A 16,420-nucleotide genomic window follows, 5' to 3' on the forward strand; every position below is an offset into this window, starting at 1 on the left:
TATATTTCCGTATATATGCAATTGTAAATAAATACAATTTATTACAACATAATTTTTGTCTCAAAATATATCGATAAATTAATCTATAATTTTGTACCAAATATATAACATAAATTAATTAATGAAGTGAATAAAACTATAAGTTTTCTATTTTGCATTCTGTTAAGATTTAAATGTTGCTGAAACAGGTTTCACTGGATCATTTATTTTAGCATTAAGTAATTATTAAATATTGAAAATAATTGCAACTTTCTAGTAGCAGATCGGTGTCGATCGTCTTCTAGGAATTAGAAATGCTCCATCGTTTTATTATTGGATTTCTTTATTTCCTTCATGCATTCATTAATTCTAAGAGTTGCGGTACATAAAAAAAACGTAAAATAATAATATACACTAAGAAGAGAAAAACAACATTTGAACTATGAAAGTTAGGAGCGTGCGTCGCTCATCTTCAGTCACACAATAAATACGAAATGATGGAATGTATTATAATACAAAATTCAGTAGTGTTGATGGATCGAATGCGGATGGGAGTAATGTCCGGAATGCGTGGACCTGGGAACCGTCCTTTGCGAGAACTGCGAATACGTATCGTCCTGTCCAGGATGCATCATCATCACAGGATGCAGATTGAGCGATTTCCTTGAACCAGCAACGCTTCCCGCATCGTTCACGAAAGCTCCGTTCATCTCGCCTGAAACACGAAAAAAAGCATCGTTAATATCGTTCGTTTTAGTAAGTGAAACATTTCACCTTTGAAGAGACTGGCCGGTGCGTATTGCGGGTCAGGTTGAAGCCGGATGTGTCTTGTAGCCAGGATGAAGGCTAAAATTGAAAGAATCACTGCATCCAGACATCCTATTGCAGCAAGAAGATATGCCCATCTGATACCGCAATTGCCCAGGACGTATTGATCTGATGGTCCGCATATTCTCACCACGTTGTCCTCGGACCAGGCCAATGGAAATACCGAGCATCCAGTGATCATGCAAATCGCTGCAACAAGAATTTAATGTTATAATAAGATTAAATAAAAATGGTAAAGAGTAGATAAACGCAAACTTTTCTTTTCGGTTACGAGATGTCTCAGATTCAAAACCTAGCCAAACGAATAATATAACTTTTTCCAGTATATCATGTAAATGGTAAAAAATTCAAAAGATCCAATAAAATATCTTTATCTGGTTCATTGGTCTAGGACAGTGTCTGCCAAATTGTGTACCGAGGCACACTAGTTTTTTTTTTTATTAAGAATGTTATTTATTATGAGCAAGTAGAAATGGTAAGATTTATTTGTAGCTTTATAAACTATATTCAAATTGTTCATATAGTTACTTTATAACTATCCATATCATTAGGTATGCTAAATCAGACTTGAAGGAATTATCATTGTTCTAAAATTTCCTAATTGATTAGATGTGAGTGAGTGAGTGAGTGACAAATAAAATGCATGTACAATGTAAATTTAAAGGATGTATTAATATGAAGAATGTGTTCCAGTTGAAACTAATCATTTGATTTATAAGTATTTTCAAATTATATTTCATGAATTTCATTCAATCGATTAACATTTCCTTCATTTTGTATTAGAATTAGTAATCGAAATACATATTAATTGCAATTATAAAATTAACATAGTATTAATAGTTTATAGATTTTGGTCAGCTAGTTTAAATCCGATGAACTGTGTTTTGAGAAAACCATCATTGGAGATGACACAACCCCATTAGATTTAGCGGCAATTAAAGGTTAGTGATTAATCTGAATTGATTAAAAAAAAATTCGCATTGCGTTGAAAGTCTTCCAATTTCTTCGCTAATCGATTGCATAGCTTCTATTAAAATGTGCATTTTCCAGTACTTGAGAATCGTAATTGAGAAATTCGCGTTAATTAATTAAAAATTTTGGACGCTTACAAAATGGCGGACCGAAGTTTTCCTCCAATACTTTATTTTGTTTAATTGATACCAACGCATTTTTGTTGCAAACAAAAAGTGATGTCCCTATGATGTAGTTGTGCGCGTCCCTTTCTTAAGTCAACATCATTTCATTAGATGTGCGCATTCATTAATTAATTTTCGGGGTATTCTCATTAATTTTAATTGGAAATTTTATAGCCGCGGTTCCGAACCGTAACCAGCGATGACGATGCTGATTAATGGCGAGCAATTCAAAACTTAATTTCTTGATTCGCATGGAATTGCAAGACCGCCTGTGCTAAAACCTTCTCGAGGTGCATCCGTTAAGGTGGTTGCTCGTATCCGAAATATGCCAGCAATAGCCGACAGATCACAGCGGATCTAGGGGCTCGTGTTTTCCTCGAAATTTCATTCTTTTGTCTTGCCACTGGCTAAAATTTAGTCTTACATTCTGCTCTTCGGCTCTTGTTTTTCAACCATGAGTGCAGGATATTCTATAATTTTGGTTAGCCATTTTTGGTTAAGCAAATTCGTTTTTCTATCAGTTTTTGGAAAGTTTCTCATATTTCCAAAATCCGAATATTATATGTTAGTGTGTGTTGTTTTGGTTGGAATGCAAACGAGCTCGCAATTGTTTCTGTATGTTTGAAAGTATGAGCAAAAGTGTTTCGATTTGTGTTTGATTTTGAATTGTGTTTCCCCTTTTGTTATTACAAAACACGTTCAAATTTATTTTTAATTATTTAATATTTTGTTAATAATGGAAGTTATCATTTTATTTCAAAATTGAAACAATGCGATCAATTGCTATTTGTTAACTTTTAATTTAATTTTAAATCTTCTCCTAATTGAATGGTGATTTCGTGTCAACTCACGATTAATAAGCATGAGTCGTTAGTGGCAAATCTAACGTATTTATCAGCTTTTTATGTTTCTGCTTTCAGGGGTGGATCTAATGTATCCACCGTGCCCGAAAACTCTTCATTTAAACAGTCTTCATTCAACAAGACTTGACGATAGACTCTCTGCACGATTGTAGATTTGTATTAAAGGATGTTTCAGTTACCCTCCCCCTTAGAGCATATCTCAAAGGTTATTTAATTATAGTTTTAAATTATTCCTAGGGTCGTGAAATGGTTGCACACTATCAAGATCCACCTGCAGCCCTCCTCGTTTTCAATTCAATCGTATATTAACTTTAATAATTAAAAGTAGCTTCAATTTTTAGAAATCTTTAGTACATTATTGGGATTGGTTCCCTTCACTCCACCCGGTGCTATGCCTATTATGGGGGTGCCGGTAATTCCGCAGACTAGTCAGTTTTACTGACAGGGTCTCTGCCGGTCCCAAAACCTTCCTTCCTCCTCTAGCCTTATGGTTAGGCATTTAGTATGGATCGAATGAGCTTTTGCTTGGCTCACGATTCTCTCACTCCATATCAATTTTGGAGTTTTCTTCATTATTTCGAGTGATTTATCGTCGGTTGTATTGTATTAATGTGTAATGTCTGTGAGGATCTAACGTATTCCTACGTGTTTCTCTTTCAGCAGATAAAGTTCACCTCTGAACTGTTGCTTCACAGCAAAAAGTAACAGTTTTGCTGTGAAGGTTCAGGTCTTGCTGCTGGGTCGGGCACTCCGGAGGTGGACCAAACTATAGAATTTGACAGCAAAAACCATAGACAAATTATATAATTAGGCCGCAATTGATTATCATAAATGTCCAATTAGACACTTAAGATAATACCATTGCTAGAGAACTAATTACTACAGTAAAGTGCAATTTACTATAATAGGTAGTTCTCTCTTTCGTTAGGTTAGATTAAGTTATATTTGTAATACGCCCATTTTGCCTATATTCCTCTTTAGTTTTAAGTTAACACCTCACTCACTCTCACTAACCAATCCGAGGACTCTCCATCCTTTCCTAGAACCGCCGAGTTTCCGGTTCGCATTTATCCTTATCCATACTATGTCCCCTTACCACGAGGAAATAAATAGGTCGTAATTTATATTTTTAATTTGTAAATAATATAAAAAGTAATAAGAAAACCATATTATATAAAGTATTATGTTTATACTAATATGTACATAAAAATATTTAAAAAAAAATAAAACAAATTAATGAAATAATATGGATTAATAACAATACTAAAAAAAAGTAAAAAAAGAATTAAAAATAAAAAAATGAGACGTTCCATTTATACCTCTCCTGTTAAATATTATAATGATGTTCAATGTGCAATGCAAATTTATTTGCACAATATAGATTGTGTAAACGTATATTTCGTTCATGTTTTGTATCGGGTGTTATTTTTGTGTGTTCTGTTTCGGGATTGATTTAATTTTGTTGTATGTTTTGTCACTAATCGTTACCTGCCCTTTCCTTCATAGTATTTCCTTCTATCCTATTTACTTTTTTATCTTCTTTCGAAGATGATAAGCAGGTATCAATTCAAGCGCAAAACATAGCCACCGAATTGATTCAAGACCGTCTTGCATTTAACCTTCACGAGGTCGCAAATATTTCATACAGAAAATACTACGGATCTCGTTTTGATCCACTAGATTTACCATACGCTGGTTTATCTATGGGATTAAGATTAAATTCTCTATTAAATATTCATGCAATTCATAAGTTATACAGGTACACGTGTTTTGTCCATTAAATTCAGTTTTGTCTTAGTCGGCAACCCGCGGCTCTATAGATGGGAAACTGCGGCTCTCAGCTCTCGTATCAGTGACTATAATAGCTACGTTCGAACATTTATTTCATTAGTAAAAATAACGATAGTAATGCTATGTGTGACTCCTTAGACTTTTTCTAATACCATAATAATTGCTCTTTTCTTCCAAAAAATTACTAGTATATACAGACAGGTCCAACGTGAAAGTTTTAAAGATGTTCGAAAAATCAGGTTAAAGCATGGGAGTTTTCACATTTACAAAAAAAAAATAAAGTGAAAGAGCAAACAGTTACTGAGCGAGCGGTAAATCAATTTATTATTAAATAACATTATTATTATATTTGCACGAATCGAGAAACAGAAATAGAAAACAGAAGTAACGGATGCGTTTATGCAACTGTTTGCGTAACATTTTCGAATTAGCAATAAAAAAAACTTAATTATATTAAATTAATGAAAGGTTAATAATAAGTTTGTATATTGGAAACTTACGCAACTAGTGCACTTCCATGTGAGATTTTATGAGTCATTGAACTTCAAAAAAATTTGAATGTTTTTTTTTATAATTCTAATATAAAAAAAAGATATTTTCTCAGATTATTAAGACTTTCTTTCAATTAATTATAATTACAGTAGTAATAAAAGAATCTTTAATGTGAAAACAAAATTTTTGTTTGTATAATTTTTAATAATAGCGATTTTGTTTACTTTGCTAATTGCTAAATTACTTTCTGTGAGATTACATTCTTGTATAAAAAATATTAAGTTATGGAAGGAATGGAATGAAAACGCGTTTCACATTTGACCTGCAATTTTTCATGCACTTTCCAAGTGTTCTTATTATTGCGAAACGCAATTTCTATCACTTCGAAAGTCGATGGAAAAGAACCATTCGAACGCGGAAACTGAGGACAAAATAAAAGGAGTTCACGCTTTGTTTGCTTTTCGGTTGAAGCACCGAATCGATGCGCCTCGAAATGACAATTATCCCACCGCGATAATCATCGACGAAAATTGGAAAGTGTAACTGAATTGCGCAACGATTTAATCGCAACCAAGTGAAATTAATCCGCTCGTAATCATTCCAATCATAATATTATTAAATGGATGGCAATTACCACAGATCACAGTTAAATTGCCGTCCGGACGATTTATATGAAAGTACTCAATTACCTATGAAGAAAATAATATAAAACGAAGGTATCAATACGTAAGCCACTTTCGTTGCTGCTGCTGCTGCTGCTAAGTTCATTTCCGAAGTTGCATTTCTTTGGGCGTGTTTGAAAGTAATTGTTATTGGATTTCTGGCATATGCCAAACGCGATTGCTGCGACTTCCCGTGTTAACGTTCGTTTGTCTCTGATGGACGTTCACATTGTTTTACAGTTTGTTTCCTAACTGTAGATGCATATCATATTGTTTTTTGTTTTGTTTATTTGTTTGTGTTTTGTTTCTTCTTGCTAAGGAAACAATGAGCGACAGATTCGTACAGTAAAACAAGTCTAAATCTTCATTTCAATTACCTACCAACATCTCTAATTAATCATGCACGTTCACTCGATTCGCGTTAAGTAAATCCGTATGTTTCGTCATTCAATGCAATTCAGCATGCAAATCGTGTATTTGTGAATGTTGTTAACCTTTTTCCCATTCCATAATAAACTTAAATTATACTTTACTAATATTGTGAAATAATTGTATGTGGTTACAATAAATGAAAGAACAAACTCATAAAATAGATCAAAAAACTTTTTTACTATTACCCCAAAATATATTCATTTACACCGGTATGATCCCAATATTGGAATTCCAATATTTGTTTATGGTTACATACAATTTGACAATTTTCTGACGTACGGCGGATATATTCGCCCAAAGTCATGTTTTTTTATTAAGCTTTGACGTTATTTCTGTATAGATGCTACCTCAGTTATCAAAACCCGCCACTTCATAGCAGTTTAACGGTGTCAAACTGATTTGAAACCGGACTAATCGAGGACTTTCAAACGACATAATAATAAACAACACAATAAGAAACTTGATTTTATGAAGAGGTTTCTCTTTATACAGTGCTGATCATTTATAATTTTGTGTACTATTTTTTTATAAATTTATTTACATTTTGAAATTTTCAAACTGGATTATATTTTCTTGTAATAATTGATTTTATTTGCTTTTATGTCTGAAAATAATAAAATTGAATCTTGATTAATTCAATGATTATGCATAGTTTTAGATAAAATATTCATAGATAATAAATGAATAAACCTTGTCTTAACATTATAAAATGATAATCTCAATAAATGACAATATTTTCGAAATTATAAGTATTACAATTTTTTGTGAACTTCGATGTTTTAGTAGATTATGATGAAATCATGAAACGGTAATTTCTGAACTTCTAGTAGACATTTTTAAATGATTTTTTTTTAATGCTAGATTGATTTAAGTTGTTTTAGCATTATATTCAAAATATGTTGGATTACTTAGAGAAACTATTGAGAAATGCAGGTGCAGACAATTGAGAATCTGAGTGGGTTATGAATAAAACACAAATGTTGTAATGGTTTTAGTTAAAGCATTGTTTGAAGGCGTGCGAAATTAAGAAGAATATGAATGGTCCTGTAAACCTGGTTTCGGAGAACCGGATTCGAGGTGTATTGAGTAACGCACGTGTATGGAACGTAACTTGCAAAAGAAGAAACGGTACACAGAATCTACCTGCACCGAATATTCGAAGGTCGCTTCTGACTAAATGCAGTAATATTTCCATTTGGTGAATGTATCGATTAGTCTCAAGTTTCTCTCGATTAAAAAGTAAATTGACATTTACCGTTACCCGCAATTAGCATGTAATGAAATGGCATCAGTAATAGGTTATTATTAGATCGTTGAAAAGTAAAACCAGTTTTCAATTCTGCATTCCTGCGGGAGGATCGGTTTTCCGTTCCGATCCGGCGTTGAACTCACCAGAGATTAGCTGCAGCCAAGCACAGATGTGGTAGACGGTGGTAGAATGGCAGAAGATGAAGAGAAGCATCGCGCAAATGCTGAGGAGGGCCGTGCAGACTGCTGCACCCACAGCAACCGTCGCACCTTGGAAGGCATATCTGGTACTCAGATAGAACTCATCCAGGCGACCCTTGCAGGATTCCCCGTTTTCCTCGGCGTAGCACTCTGCCCAAAGTCCGAATTTCCCTGGTCTTTCTCCGTCCACGTTCCCAATCCATTCTGGTGTCACGAAGGATACCACTCCGATGATGGCATAACAGATGGTGAATATTGCCCAGAGGACACCGATCGCCTTCGAATTGCGCACGTAACTCGTCGCGTAGATTTGGGTCGAATCGACATACTCTATTTTCGAACCCATCTTCTCACAGCTCTTTTTGATTTCTTCTCGTCTCGTAAAACGTTTTAAGACATTGCGTGCTCTCTAAGATGGCCGTGGTAACACTGAAAGCGGCATACTTAGCCTCTCTAGTCAACAACTTACCATCCCACCACTTATTTCCACGACAAAGACACGTTCGTTCGTCGTTGCACAGTATGGAACACCTTTTGCATCTCGCATCCAAAACAGTTTAATTAATTGTTTGGTGAACATTTCCACATACCAACGCAATTAACCCGATTACATGTTTATCGCTGCAAAGGTTCCTCCAAAGAGAAAATAGAAGAAAATGGACCAAACGCATAACATATGCCACCGAATTTGAAAACCAAATTCAGAAAATTTCCTAAATAAATATAATTATCGAGAGAAACAAAGTTTCTCCAATAACAAACGAAAACAATGCATATTTTTATAAGTATCATGCGTTAAGGTAATTTTAAAAATATTTGAAGTTAATAAATTCAATTTAGTTTCAGAGACGGCAGCATCAAAGAAATATTGTGCATTGGGGCTAAATAATAAGTTGCACCCCCTTCAAAGCGGCCAAATATTCAACAATATCCAATAATACAGTTAATTATAGCCCTTTACTGCAATTAATCTTTTTTGTTTTATTATTATAGTTGTTGTGAATGAAAATGTTTATTTTATTTGACTGGTGGAATAAAGATTATTATTATTCATAAATCATGTAAATATGTTAGATTTCTAATAAATATTAACAGTATTTGATTAACTACATATAATGAATGTGCTATATGTGTTAATGAAAAGAAATAGGCAACTTCTTAATCGCTCTTTATCAATGATGAATAAGTTGCCTACATTGTAATGTTTTATTTTATACATTCTTGTTGTTTTTAAGCAGAAATTCAACGTACTAGCATTGTACGATAGTGAGATAATTTATAATTATTCGTAATAAGTAAAGTTGTTAATGAATGAATAGTTTCTGGAATCCCATTAGAAAGTTGGGTAGGAGCCTCTCCAGTTTTTCTTGTGCTCCGCCCATTTCCGACTGCGTGCTGACAACGTTGCTTTAAAAGTCAAACGTATTAAATTTTCCCTAAAGCATTGGATCTTGCCATGTGTATCTTTAGATCACTCTGCTCCAGATTCTCCATATGGAATAATGTGCCTGGCAGTGGAATAATGTCTGTGTGTGCAATATCGATACGAACATTATAATTGTAAATTAGTTTCACCTCAACATCCAAAGCTACAACATGGCTGCAAGAAGGGTTAGGATCAAAGGGATAGCAAACATCCCTCAGAGGAGGAAGAACAATGAGCTGAGCACAAGTGAATCACCAAGTCCTCCTTTAGAGGAGACTGCACCTCCGACCAATCAACCTGACATCTCAGAACAGGCAGCTGGCAAGGATCAATTGGAGCAGCATGTCGCAGAACTCACACCACCAACACAGCCCATTATTGATCCTCCCGTCACCATTGCTGCAACTGAACAAGCCCAAGAGACAACAACTGCTAAAGAGACAATCCAGTGTGATACAGACACTACAACAAAAACTCAAGTAAATACATCATCAACTGACAGTTCCATCGAAACATCATCTGAAGTTAAACCAGCTGTACCTGATGGTAAAGTTAATACTCAAAATGCAAGCCAAGAAACTAAGAAACCCTTGCGACGTAAGTTCATTAAGCCAACAATCTCTGTTGCTGCAATTAATGGACGAGCAAAGAGAAAGGAGTCTACTAACATAGAGAAACCACCATCACCACCAATTGTAAGGGAAGAAGAAATAAACCTTAATGAAACAATTTTGCCAACATGCAAAGAAGCTCCTGTTGAAACTGCCAATAATAATTCAGTGATTCACCCAGTCCAAGGTATTTATTATTATCTTATTTGATTATATTTCTTATATTATTTTATTAAGAAAATAGATAAATTGTTATATATGATAGTTGCCAATGATTAGATTATGATGACATTTTTGATTTAAATGCAACTATTGATTTTGCTGCAGTGATGCTGGGAGTCGGCTGCATCTAAATGTAATGTGGTGCAATGTATCTCATAATCAATGCTATAACTGTATCAATATATTTGCTAAAGTAGCAAACAAATTTGTTATTTGAACTTTGCAATTTACAACCAATTAGAGTATTATCTAGAATTACTACTAGATCAGCAATAATTCCTTGCACATGAGAAATTGAACCATAAAATGTTATTGACACAGCTTAAATTATTACTATGAACATGACTTTTATTTACACGTAAATCGATATTTACGACATTGAATTGATAGATTAGACTATTTCACTTGCTTGCAAGATTATCCACTTTTATTATTATAGGTTTTTTTTTATTCTCTGAATGTTAATTCGCAGATAATAAATATATGATGATGATTATGTGAATTAAAGCCCAATTGCATTTAAATTGTAATTGCATGGGATTATCGTAGCGGAAACTTTTAATGAAATAAATAATGCATCAATTATTAATTGGATCGCTGTTGCAGATATTACGAAATTGCCGAGGCCCGAGTTCATCGAGGGTTCTAAGCCGTGCTCAGATAGTGAAAGACCTCCACCTGCGTCCAGTCCTAGTAAACTTATAAATAGATCTCGCATCAAAGCTGTGCCTAGATTAGGACAACATAGGAGTAGCTTCAGTATTGGCAGCGCCAGTGAATCTGAAGATGAATCCAGGAAGAGTTACAGCAGTCGCATCAGAAATGATTCGGTAATATTCTCGAGATTTATTATTTTATGAAGGAATTAACTTTTTATATTTTTTTTTTATTAGGTGTCTTCTGTGGTCTCCGAATATCAGACCAATGAGGTTCCGGTTCACAAAAGTAAAGAAAGCACGGGTAACGTTCAGAAGAAGACTAGAAGGTCGCAACGGGCGAGAAATCTTGCTGAAGCCCGTAGGGAGTTCATAAAGAAATGCGGAAACGGACAGCCAGACAGGCAGAGATTGACAATGATGGATTTGCTATTTTACAATCCCACTACCAATCCGATGAGGTGAGTTTTGTGATGCGTTTTGTAGACTTTACGTGACTGATGGATGATATTTTTAAGCCGGAAAGAGAAGGTTTCAATCAGTGAGAGCGTGATGGAAAGCGAGGAAGTGGATGGTAACCTTGAGGAGAGCAGTGAGAAAGGAGAATCCAATGATACGACGGAAACGAATAACGATCAAGAAAACGAAGTGCCTGCACCCCAGATTATGATTGGGGCAAACGGAGAGATTATCATCGACGAGAAGAGTTTGCTGATCGAGAGTTCCGACGTGGCGAAAAATCGAGAAGTCCTGAAGAACTCTAGGGTCATCGACGGCGATAATCTTGACTCTCCGTACGCGACGTACAGACGCGCTAAAAAGTACAAAGGTTGGAGCAACGTGGAGACGCTCAGATTCTACAAAGCAATAAACACAATTGGAACTGACTTCTCCATGATGGTGCAGCTGTTCCCCGGCCGAACACGTCAGGATTTGAAGGTCAAATTCAAGGCGGAGGAGCGGCGCAACAAGGATCTAATTGATAAAGCTGTGTACAATCCAATTACGTTCGATTTGACTGATATGTTAAGAGAGGTGGAAATGGAGGAGTTTGAGAAGAAGCAGAACCAGAAGCGTCTGAAGGAAATTGAAGAATTCAAGCAACAGAAAGCCGAGACTAGATGTAGCAAGAGGAAAAAGAAGAAGGAAGTTCTTAAAGATGCTCGTAGTGATGAAGACGAACCTGTATATAAGAGGCCGAAGATGAGTGCGAAGAAGTACCTCGATGGTGGTATCAATAGTTTATTCGATAGTGATAACGATGATGAGGCTAGCAAGGATAGCAGCACCGTCGTCGAACAACCGGCTGCAGTCGCGGACACTCCGGATCTTCAAACTACTATTACTGAGGACACTAATGATAGTCAAAATAGTTTAGGGTCGGACAGTATGCAATGCAATGAAGATGCAGATTTATTCGAGAATAGCGAAGATTTGGTACCTGGGTCGATAATTCACGTGACTGAAGAGAATGAGGACGGCGAAACTGTGGATAGGATTTATAGTATAGGTGAGAATGGTGAGAAGATACTTGTGAGTCTGCAGCAAGATATTATAGATCGTTTAGTACAAAATAGTACAGAGTGCGAAAACAACAAGGAAAATTTGGATATGAACGAAACCGGCAACAATAACAACGAGAAGCCTAGCGTCGATCCACCGAATTCCGCAGATATAGACATTGACAATGCGGAAATAATTCTGCTTGACGATAATTCCGATCTGTTCGGTTTCGATGTAAATAATAGTCATACGATGCTGCAAACCTCCGCATGAGCACAACAAGCAAACATATATTTATTGATTTCGATATTGGAAATCTCCACATAGAAGTGATATGAATTAAATTATCTATCCGGAAAATTCATTGAATAAATAAAAACTGCCTTTGCCTTTGCTAGAATAATTATATACAAATATATTATATATATATCGGATTGTTATATACACACACCCCACAATAAAAATTATTATAACCATGTTCTTTTTATACCGATTTGTACTTGTTAAAAATGGTAATGTAAATTGTAATTCGTAATATTTCAATAATAATATACAAACGTTGTTTAAAAAAAAAACTGTCTCTGTATTTATTTCAATGTACTTCACGAGGCTGAAGTCTCCAACATTTCGAAAGGAAGCCACCGAGAGCTTTCCAAAGCACCCCACAAGTTCACGTCCTGCTCGATCATCTCCTTGTTCATTTTGTCCACGTCCAAAGGCTGTGCGTGATCTGAAAACACAATAACCATTTAACTTTTCTACGTGAGAACATCAATTTCGTGAGAATCCAATACGAACCGACGAGTTCCAAATCTTGGTCGATCTTCTTCTCAACGTGAGCTTGCATATTAACCATTGGTGTTCCATCAGCGTTCAATTGATTTGCATCTCCCTGCTCATAATAACTCTGCAAAAACGAAAATCATTAAATTAAAATAAACTAAAAAACAATCAACTAATAATATCTGACCTGCCAATTAGCGTAATTCTGCCAATAAGCTGTGGCGTCGTAATACTGCTGCGTGTAATCCGTTGAACCTGCTGCTTGGAACGTGGTGGTAGCAGACGTAGGAGAATCCGTAGCGGTTGTAGAACCTTTCGGCTTAGGAACTGCATTGCAAATCTTTAGAGCCTTAGTCCCAAGTCCTATATACCCGTTCATTGCAGTCAAACTATCCTTCTGCTCTTCCTCGCTGCCGAATCGTACAAAACCATATCCTCTGCTGAAGCCACTGTTATCAATAATAACTGTAACAAATAATTTAACAAACTGCATATTTTGTTTTACTTCAATGATATACCTTTGGCAGTCTTAATGGTGTTGTACTTGGTAGAGAAAACCCTATATAAATTGTAATCATCCACATCTGGGCTCAAATCTCCAACCCAAACAGAGAATTCCCTATCTAACATAGAACGACCTGTATTACTCGCATTGTTCAATCTGAATCGGACAGGAGGTGAAGTGGATGGTATAGCTTTGCCATTCAATTTATGCATGGCATCAATAGCTTCTTCGTCAGTAGCAAAATGCACAAAACAATACCCAGCTGGTTCTCCTGTGAACTTATTCCTCATTACTTTCACGTTCAAAGGGTTTTCACCCATTTTCCGAAACGAATTTATTATAAACGTCTCGGTCATATAAGACTCCAGCTAAAACATATTACATTGAATGCATTTCTATATAAAAAAAAAGTATAAAATTACTTACGCTCCCCATCCATAACTGGCAATGTACCATATTCGTCATCTTATCAATTTAATTACTTTATTCACCTACAAAAATACTTATTATTAAGGTTATGTTTTGATAACACATTTAACACTCATGAAGTTAGCTTGATATTTTAAATTTGGTACTTTTCGTAGTTTTAATATTGGTTCTACTGAATGAACTAACTTTAAAATTAAATGTCGGTTTATTATCGTATACTTACAGCTTCAATAATTTTATTAAAATAAAAAGATAAAATGGCTTTAATTGAAAATAACGGTGATAAGTTATTTAGTTTGTTCAACGAACTTGGAGTGAATTTGGGTAAAACTGATAGAACAGTTGTTAACGGTTGGTTCGATTCGAATTGCAAGGAAACTGTTGATTTTCTCAATTGGATTTGCAACAGCATAAATACCAATAATGTCTTAACTAGTCAAGAAAGCGATGCGTAAGTTACCATAACATAATAATCTTAGTAAATTAATTATTTCATTGTAGCTATGAGCTTTTGCTTGATAATGATTTGCTTCTTTCGAATGAAAAATATGATGCAGCCCTGGAAGATTTGGAAATCAACCATACAGATATATTCAATGTTGAAAATAACTTATTCAATAACGAATGTTTGATGGATGAAATTGCCATAGCTGATTTAGATTTAGATGAAGCAGATCAATCTGTTGCTAATGAACAGTAAGTTAAGGTTATTTGAAAAGTTTTATAATTAATAATTGTATTTATACAGGAAACTTGGTTACCTTTTGAAGAACAGCATGATTAAGAAGAGGAATGAACAAACTGAAGCTGAAGCCAAGAAAAATGTTGCTAAAGATAAATGCATGGTCTTAAGCAATAAGTTGCAAGATCTAAATAAACAATTGGAAGCACAAATACTAAAGTATGGGGAGCATTTGATTAATTATGATATGGTAATTGATTATTTGCAAGTTTATAAGAATTTTGTTTTTGAAGCATTGTTTTTAGGAATCAAATCCTTCTTTTATATCTAGCATACCAAATGAAGAGTACAATTTCTATTGCAGTGATGTTACTTCTGTTATTAACCGAGTGATAGGTAAGCACAAGTCAGCACCAAGCAATGATCTAATCATGTCCAGCACTAAAAATAAACTTCAACAGAGTTTGTTCAATAACACTGAATCCTCAACTATTCTTGAGGAGATGCAGAATCGGTAAAAGTAATGAAAAATTTACAGATTGAAAACATATTAATATTTTTGTCTTTACTTTCAACAGAATTGCAAATAGCATTTTCAAATATGTGCAAGCAAAAAGTCAGGAATATACTTTGGAATCTACACTAAACTATCTGAATAACTTGGATCTATTTGAGGCTTCCACTTGCATTCTGCAGGGCATGTATGTTTCCTATTCATGTTTAAATCTGTTCTTGTTATAATTAAATATGGTTTTAGGGATTTGTATCAAATGGAAGGGATGATAATTTCCAAGAGGGAGCAAGTTAAAACCATCACCATTGATCTGGAAGCTTTAGCAGGGCAAACTTCCAAAAAGTATATTAATTTACCGAAGTTGGCCAAAGCCGAGATGGATTTGAAAGAGATGCAGTATGTTTTTTTTTTTAAATAATTTCAAAGCGTTTTTAAATTATTTATTTTTAGGACGAAAAATGCGTATTTCACAGATTTAAACGCAAAGATCAGCGGCATACTTTCTTTTCAATTTCTTACTTATCTGTTTTACGAGAGGGAAAATAAGAATATGGAAATTACGGACGGTTTCTTTAAAGAAGTGTACCAATACATAACGTACGATTTGAAAAATTATGAATTGAGAACGGTTAGAAATTTTATAAATATTATTTTTATTTTGAGTAAAAGTAATATTATTTTTAGGAAATGATGAACAAAGTTATTGAAGATTACAACGAGTACAAGAGTAAACCAATTGTAAAGCAGTATAAGATCCTGCAGGATGTGATGGAGTTGCTCCAGGGTAATAGTAAGAAAGAATATGATTTGCAGGACGTTGTTAATGTGGTGCAGCAGTTCCGAGGCGAGTGTAGAAACCTCGAAAAGCGAGTTTATCTAAATGATGTCGATACGTTTAAAGCCGACTGTGAACCGATGTAAGTTTCAACTCTCGTAACACCATTTCAAATTAATAATTACGTTCGTTAAAGTGTGGAGAATATAGAAGTGATGAAGCGGTTTTTGATGAATGGACCCACTTCAGAAATCATCTCCATACCGTATAATCTGTACACTACTTTCAAGAAGGTGTCTAATGTGTTGGAGCAGCAATTGTCGATCATCAAAACAACCACAATTCTTACGAACGATACTGAGGTGAATTCTGTTTTATGTTTGCTTTTATAAATTTATTTATATTTTTTCTTTGCAGAAGAAAATATCTAAGGATAAGTGGTTTAACATCAGGCGGCAGCTTTGGATGTACTTTCTGATTTCACCTAAGAAAGTGCTTGGTTTCATAGAGCATATTGAGAATGAGTTGAAGATGGTTACCAGATCCAGGTTAAATGTTTAAAATTGTTCTTTTTTAAATGTTAAATGTTTAAAATTGTTCTTTTTTAATTAGTAAAATATTTATTTATGTATATATCTATTAAATTAATGGTGCATTTTAATCCTCTTTACTATAGTCAGCG

The 16,420-nt window shown here is 34.6% G+C and overlaps 4 protein-coding genes across 4 annotated transcripts; 2 read left to right on the top strand and 2 right to left on the bottom strand.

Annotated features, from left to right (window-relative positions):
• Positions 1-177: 177 nt before the first annotated feature.
• On the bottom strand, positions 178-8,115 carry LOC108562843 (lipoma HMGIC fusion partner-like 3 protein). Its single transcript, XM_017921314.1, has 3 exons — positions 7,576-8,115; positions 754-996; positions 178-694 (listed from the first exon to the last, which is right to left on the bottom strand). The coding sequence occupies exons 1-3, from the start codon at positions 7,976-7,978 to the stop codon at positions 501-503; spliced, it is 840 nt and encodes a 279-aa protein (XP_017776803.1). The 5' UTR covers positions 7,979-8,115; the 3' UTR covers positions 178-500.
• Positions 8,116-8,991: 876 nt separating this feature from the next.
• Positions 8,992-12,455, top strand: LOC108562870 (transcription factor TFIIIB component B''-like). Its single transcript, XM_017921361.1, has 4 exons — positions 8,992-9,856; positions 10,498-10,721; positions 10,785-11,008; positions 11,066-12,455. The coding sequence occupies exons 1-4, from the start codon at positions 9,229-9,231 to the stop codon at positions 12,321-12,323; spliced, it is 2,334 nt and encodes a 777-aa protein (XP_017776850.1). The 5' UTR covers positions 8,992-9,228; the 3' UTR covers positions 12,324-12,455.
• LOC108562869 (tRNA selenocysteine 1-associated protein 1) lies at positions 12,450-13,883 on the bottom strand. The gene is made up of 5 exons (XM_017921360.1): positions 13,765-13,883; positions 13,352-13,706; positions 13,021-13,298; positions 12,849-12,957; positions 12,450-12,780 (listed from the first exon to the last, which is right to left on the bottom strand). The coding sequence occupies exons 1-5, from the start codon at positions 13,801-13,803 to the stop codon at positions 12,653-12,655; spliced, it is 909 nt and encodes a 302-aa protein (XP_017776849.1). The 5' UTR covers positions 13,804-13,883; the 3' UTR covers positions 12,450-12,652.
• A 116-nt stretch (positions 13,884-13,999) lies between these two features.
• Positions 14,000-16,299, top strand: LOC108562835. The gene is made up of 10 exons (XM_017921304.1): positions 14,000-14,218; positions 14,269-14,463; positions 14,516-14,699; positions 14,755-14,963; positions 15,028-15,150; positions 15,207-15,359; positions 15,414-15,591; positions 15,648-15,880; positions 15,935-16,100; positions 16,156-16,299. The coding sequence occupies exons 1-10, from the start codon at positions 14,025-14,027 to the stop codon at positions 16,297-16,299; spliced, it is 1,779 nt and encodes a 592-aa protein (XP_017776793.1). The 5' UTR covers positions 14,000-14,024.
• The last annotated feature ends 121 nt before the right edge of the window (positions 16,300-16,420 follow it).

This window comes from Nicrophorus vespilloides, unplaced genomic scaffold (assembly GCF_001412225.1).
Source record: "Nicrophorus vespilloides isolate i.1.1-1 unplaced genomic scaffold, Nicve_v1.0, whole genome shotgun sequence".
Lineage (NCBI taxonomy): Eukaryota > Metazoa > Arthropoda > Insecta > Coleoptera > Silphidae > Nicrophorus > Nicrophorus vespilloides.

Excerpts from the sequence above, each read along its gene's own strand:
- LOC108562843 (XM_017921314.1), bottom strand. The coding sequence starts at position 7,978 with ATGGGTTCGAAAATAGAGTATGTCGATTCGACCCAAATCTACGCGACG. Across the intron at positions 997-7,575 it reads TTGGCTGCAGCTAATCTCTG|CGATTTGCATGATCACTGGA; the intron begins GTGAGTTCAACG and ends TTCTTGTTGCAG. Across the intron at positions 695-753 it reads ACCGGCCAGTCTCTTCAAAG|GCGAGATGAACGGAGCTTTC; the intron begins GTGAAATGTTTC and ends TTCGTGTTTCAG.
- LOC108562869 (XM_017921360.1), bottom strand. The coding sequence starts at position 13,803 with ATGACGAATATGGTACATTGCCAGTTATGGATGGGGAGC. Across the intron at positions 13,707-13,764 it reads GCCAGTTATGGATGGGGAGC|CTGGAGTCTTATATGACCGA; the intron begins GTAAGTAATTTT and ends AATATGTTTTAG. Across the intron at positions 12,958-13,020 it reads AGAATTACGCTAATTGGCAG|AGTTATTATGAGCAGGGAGA; the intron begins GTCAGATATTAT and ends TCGTTTTTGCAG.
- LOC108562870 (XM_017921361.1), top strand. The coding sequence starts at position 9,229 with ATGGCTGCAAGAAGGGTTAGGATCAAAGGGATAGCAAACATCCCTCAG. Across the intron at positions 9,857-10,497 it reads AGTGATTCACCCAGTCCAAG|ATATTACGAAATTGCCGAGG; the intron begins GTATTTATTATT and ends TCGCTGTTGCAG. Across the intron at positions 10,722-10,784 it reads GTCGCATCAGAAATGATTCG|GTGTCTTCTGTGGTCTCCGA; the intron begins GTAATATTCTCG and ends TTTTTTTATTAG.
- LOC108562835 (XM_017921304.1), top strand. The coding sequence starts at position 14,025 with ATGGCTTTAATTGAAAATAACGGTGATAAGTTATTTAGTTTGTTCAAC. Across the intron at positions 14,219-14,268 it reads ACTAGTCAAGAAAGCGATGC|CTATGAGCTTTTGCTTGATA; the intron begins GTAAGTTACCAT and ends ATTTCATTGTAG. Across the intron at positions 15,881-15,934 it reads AAAGCCGACTGTGAACCGAT|TGTGGAGAATATAGAAGTGA; the intron begins GTAAGTTTCAAC and ends CGTTCGTTAAAG.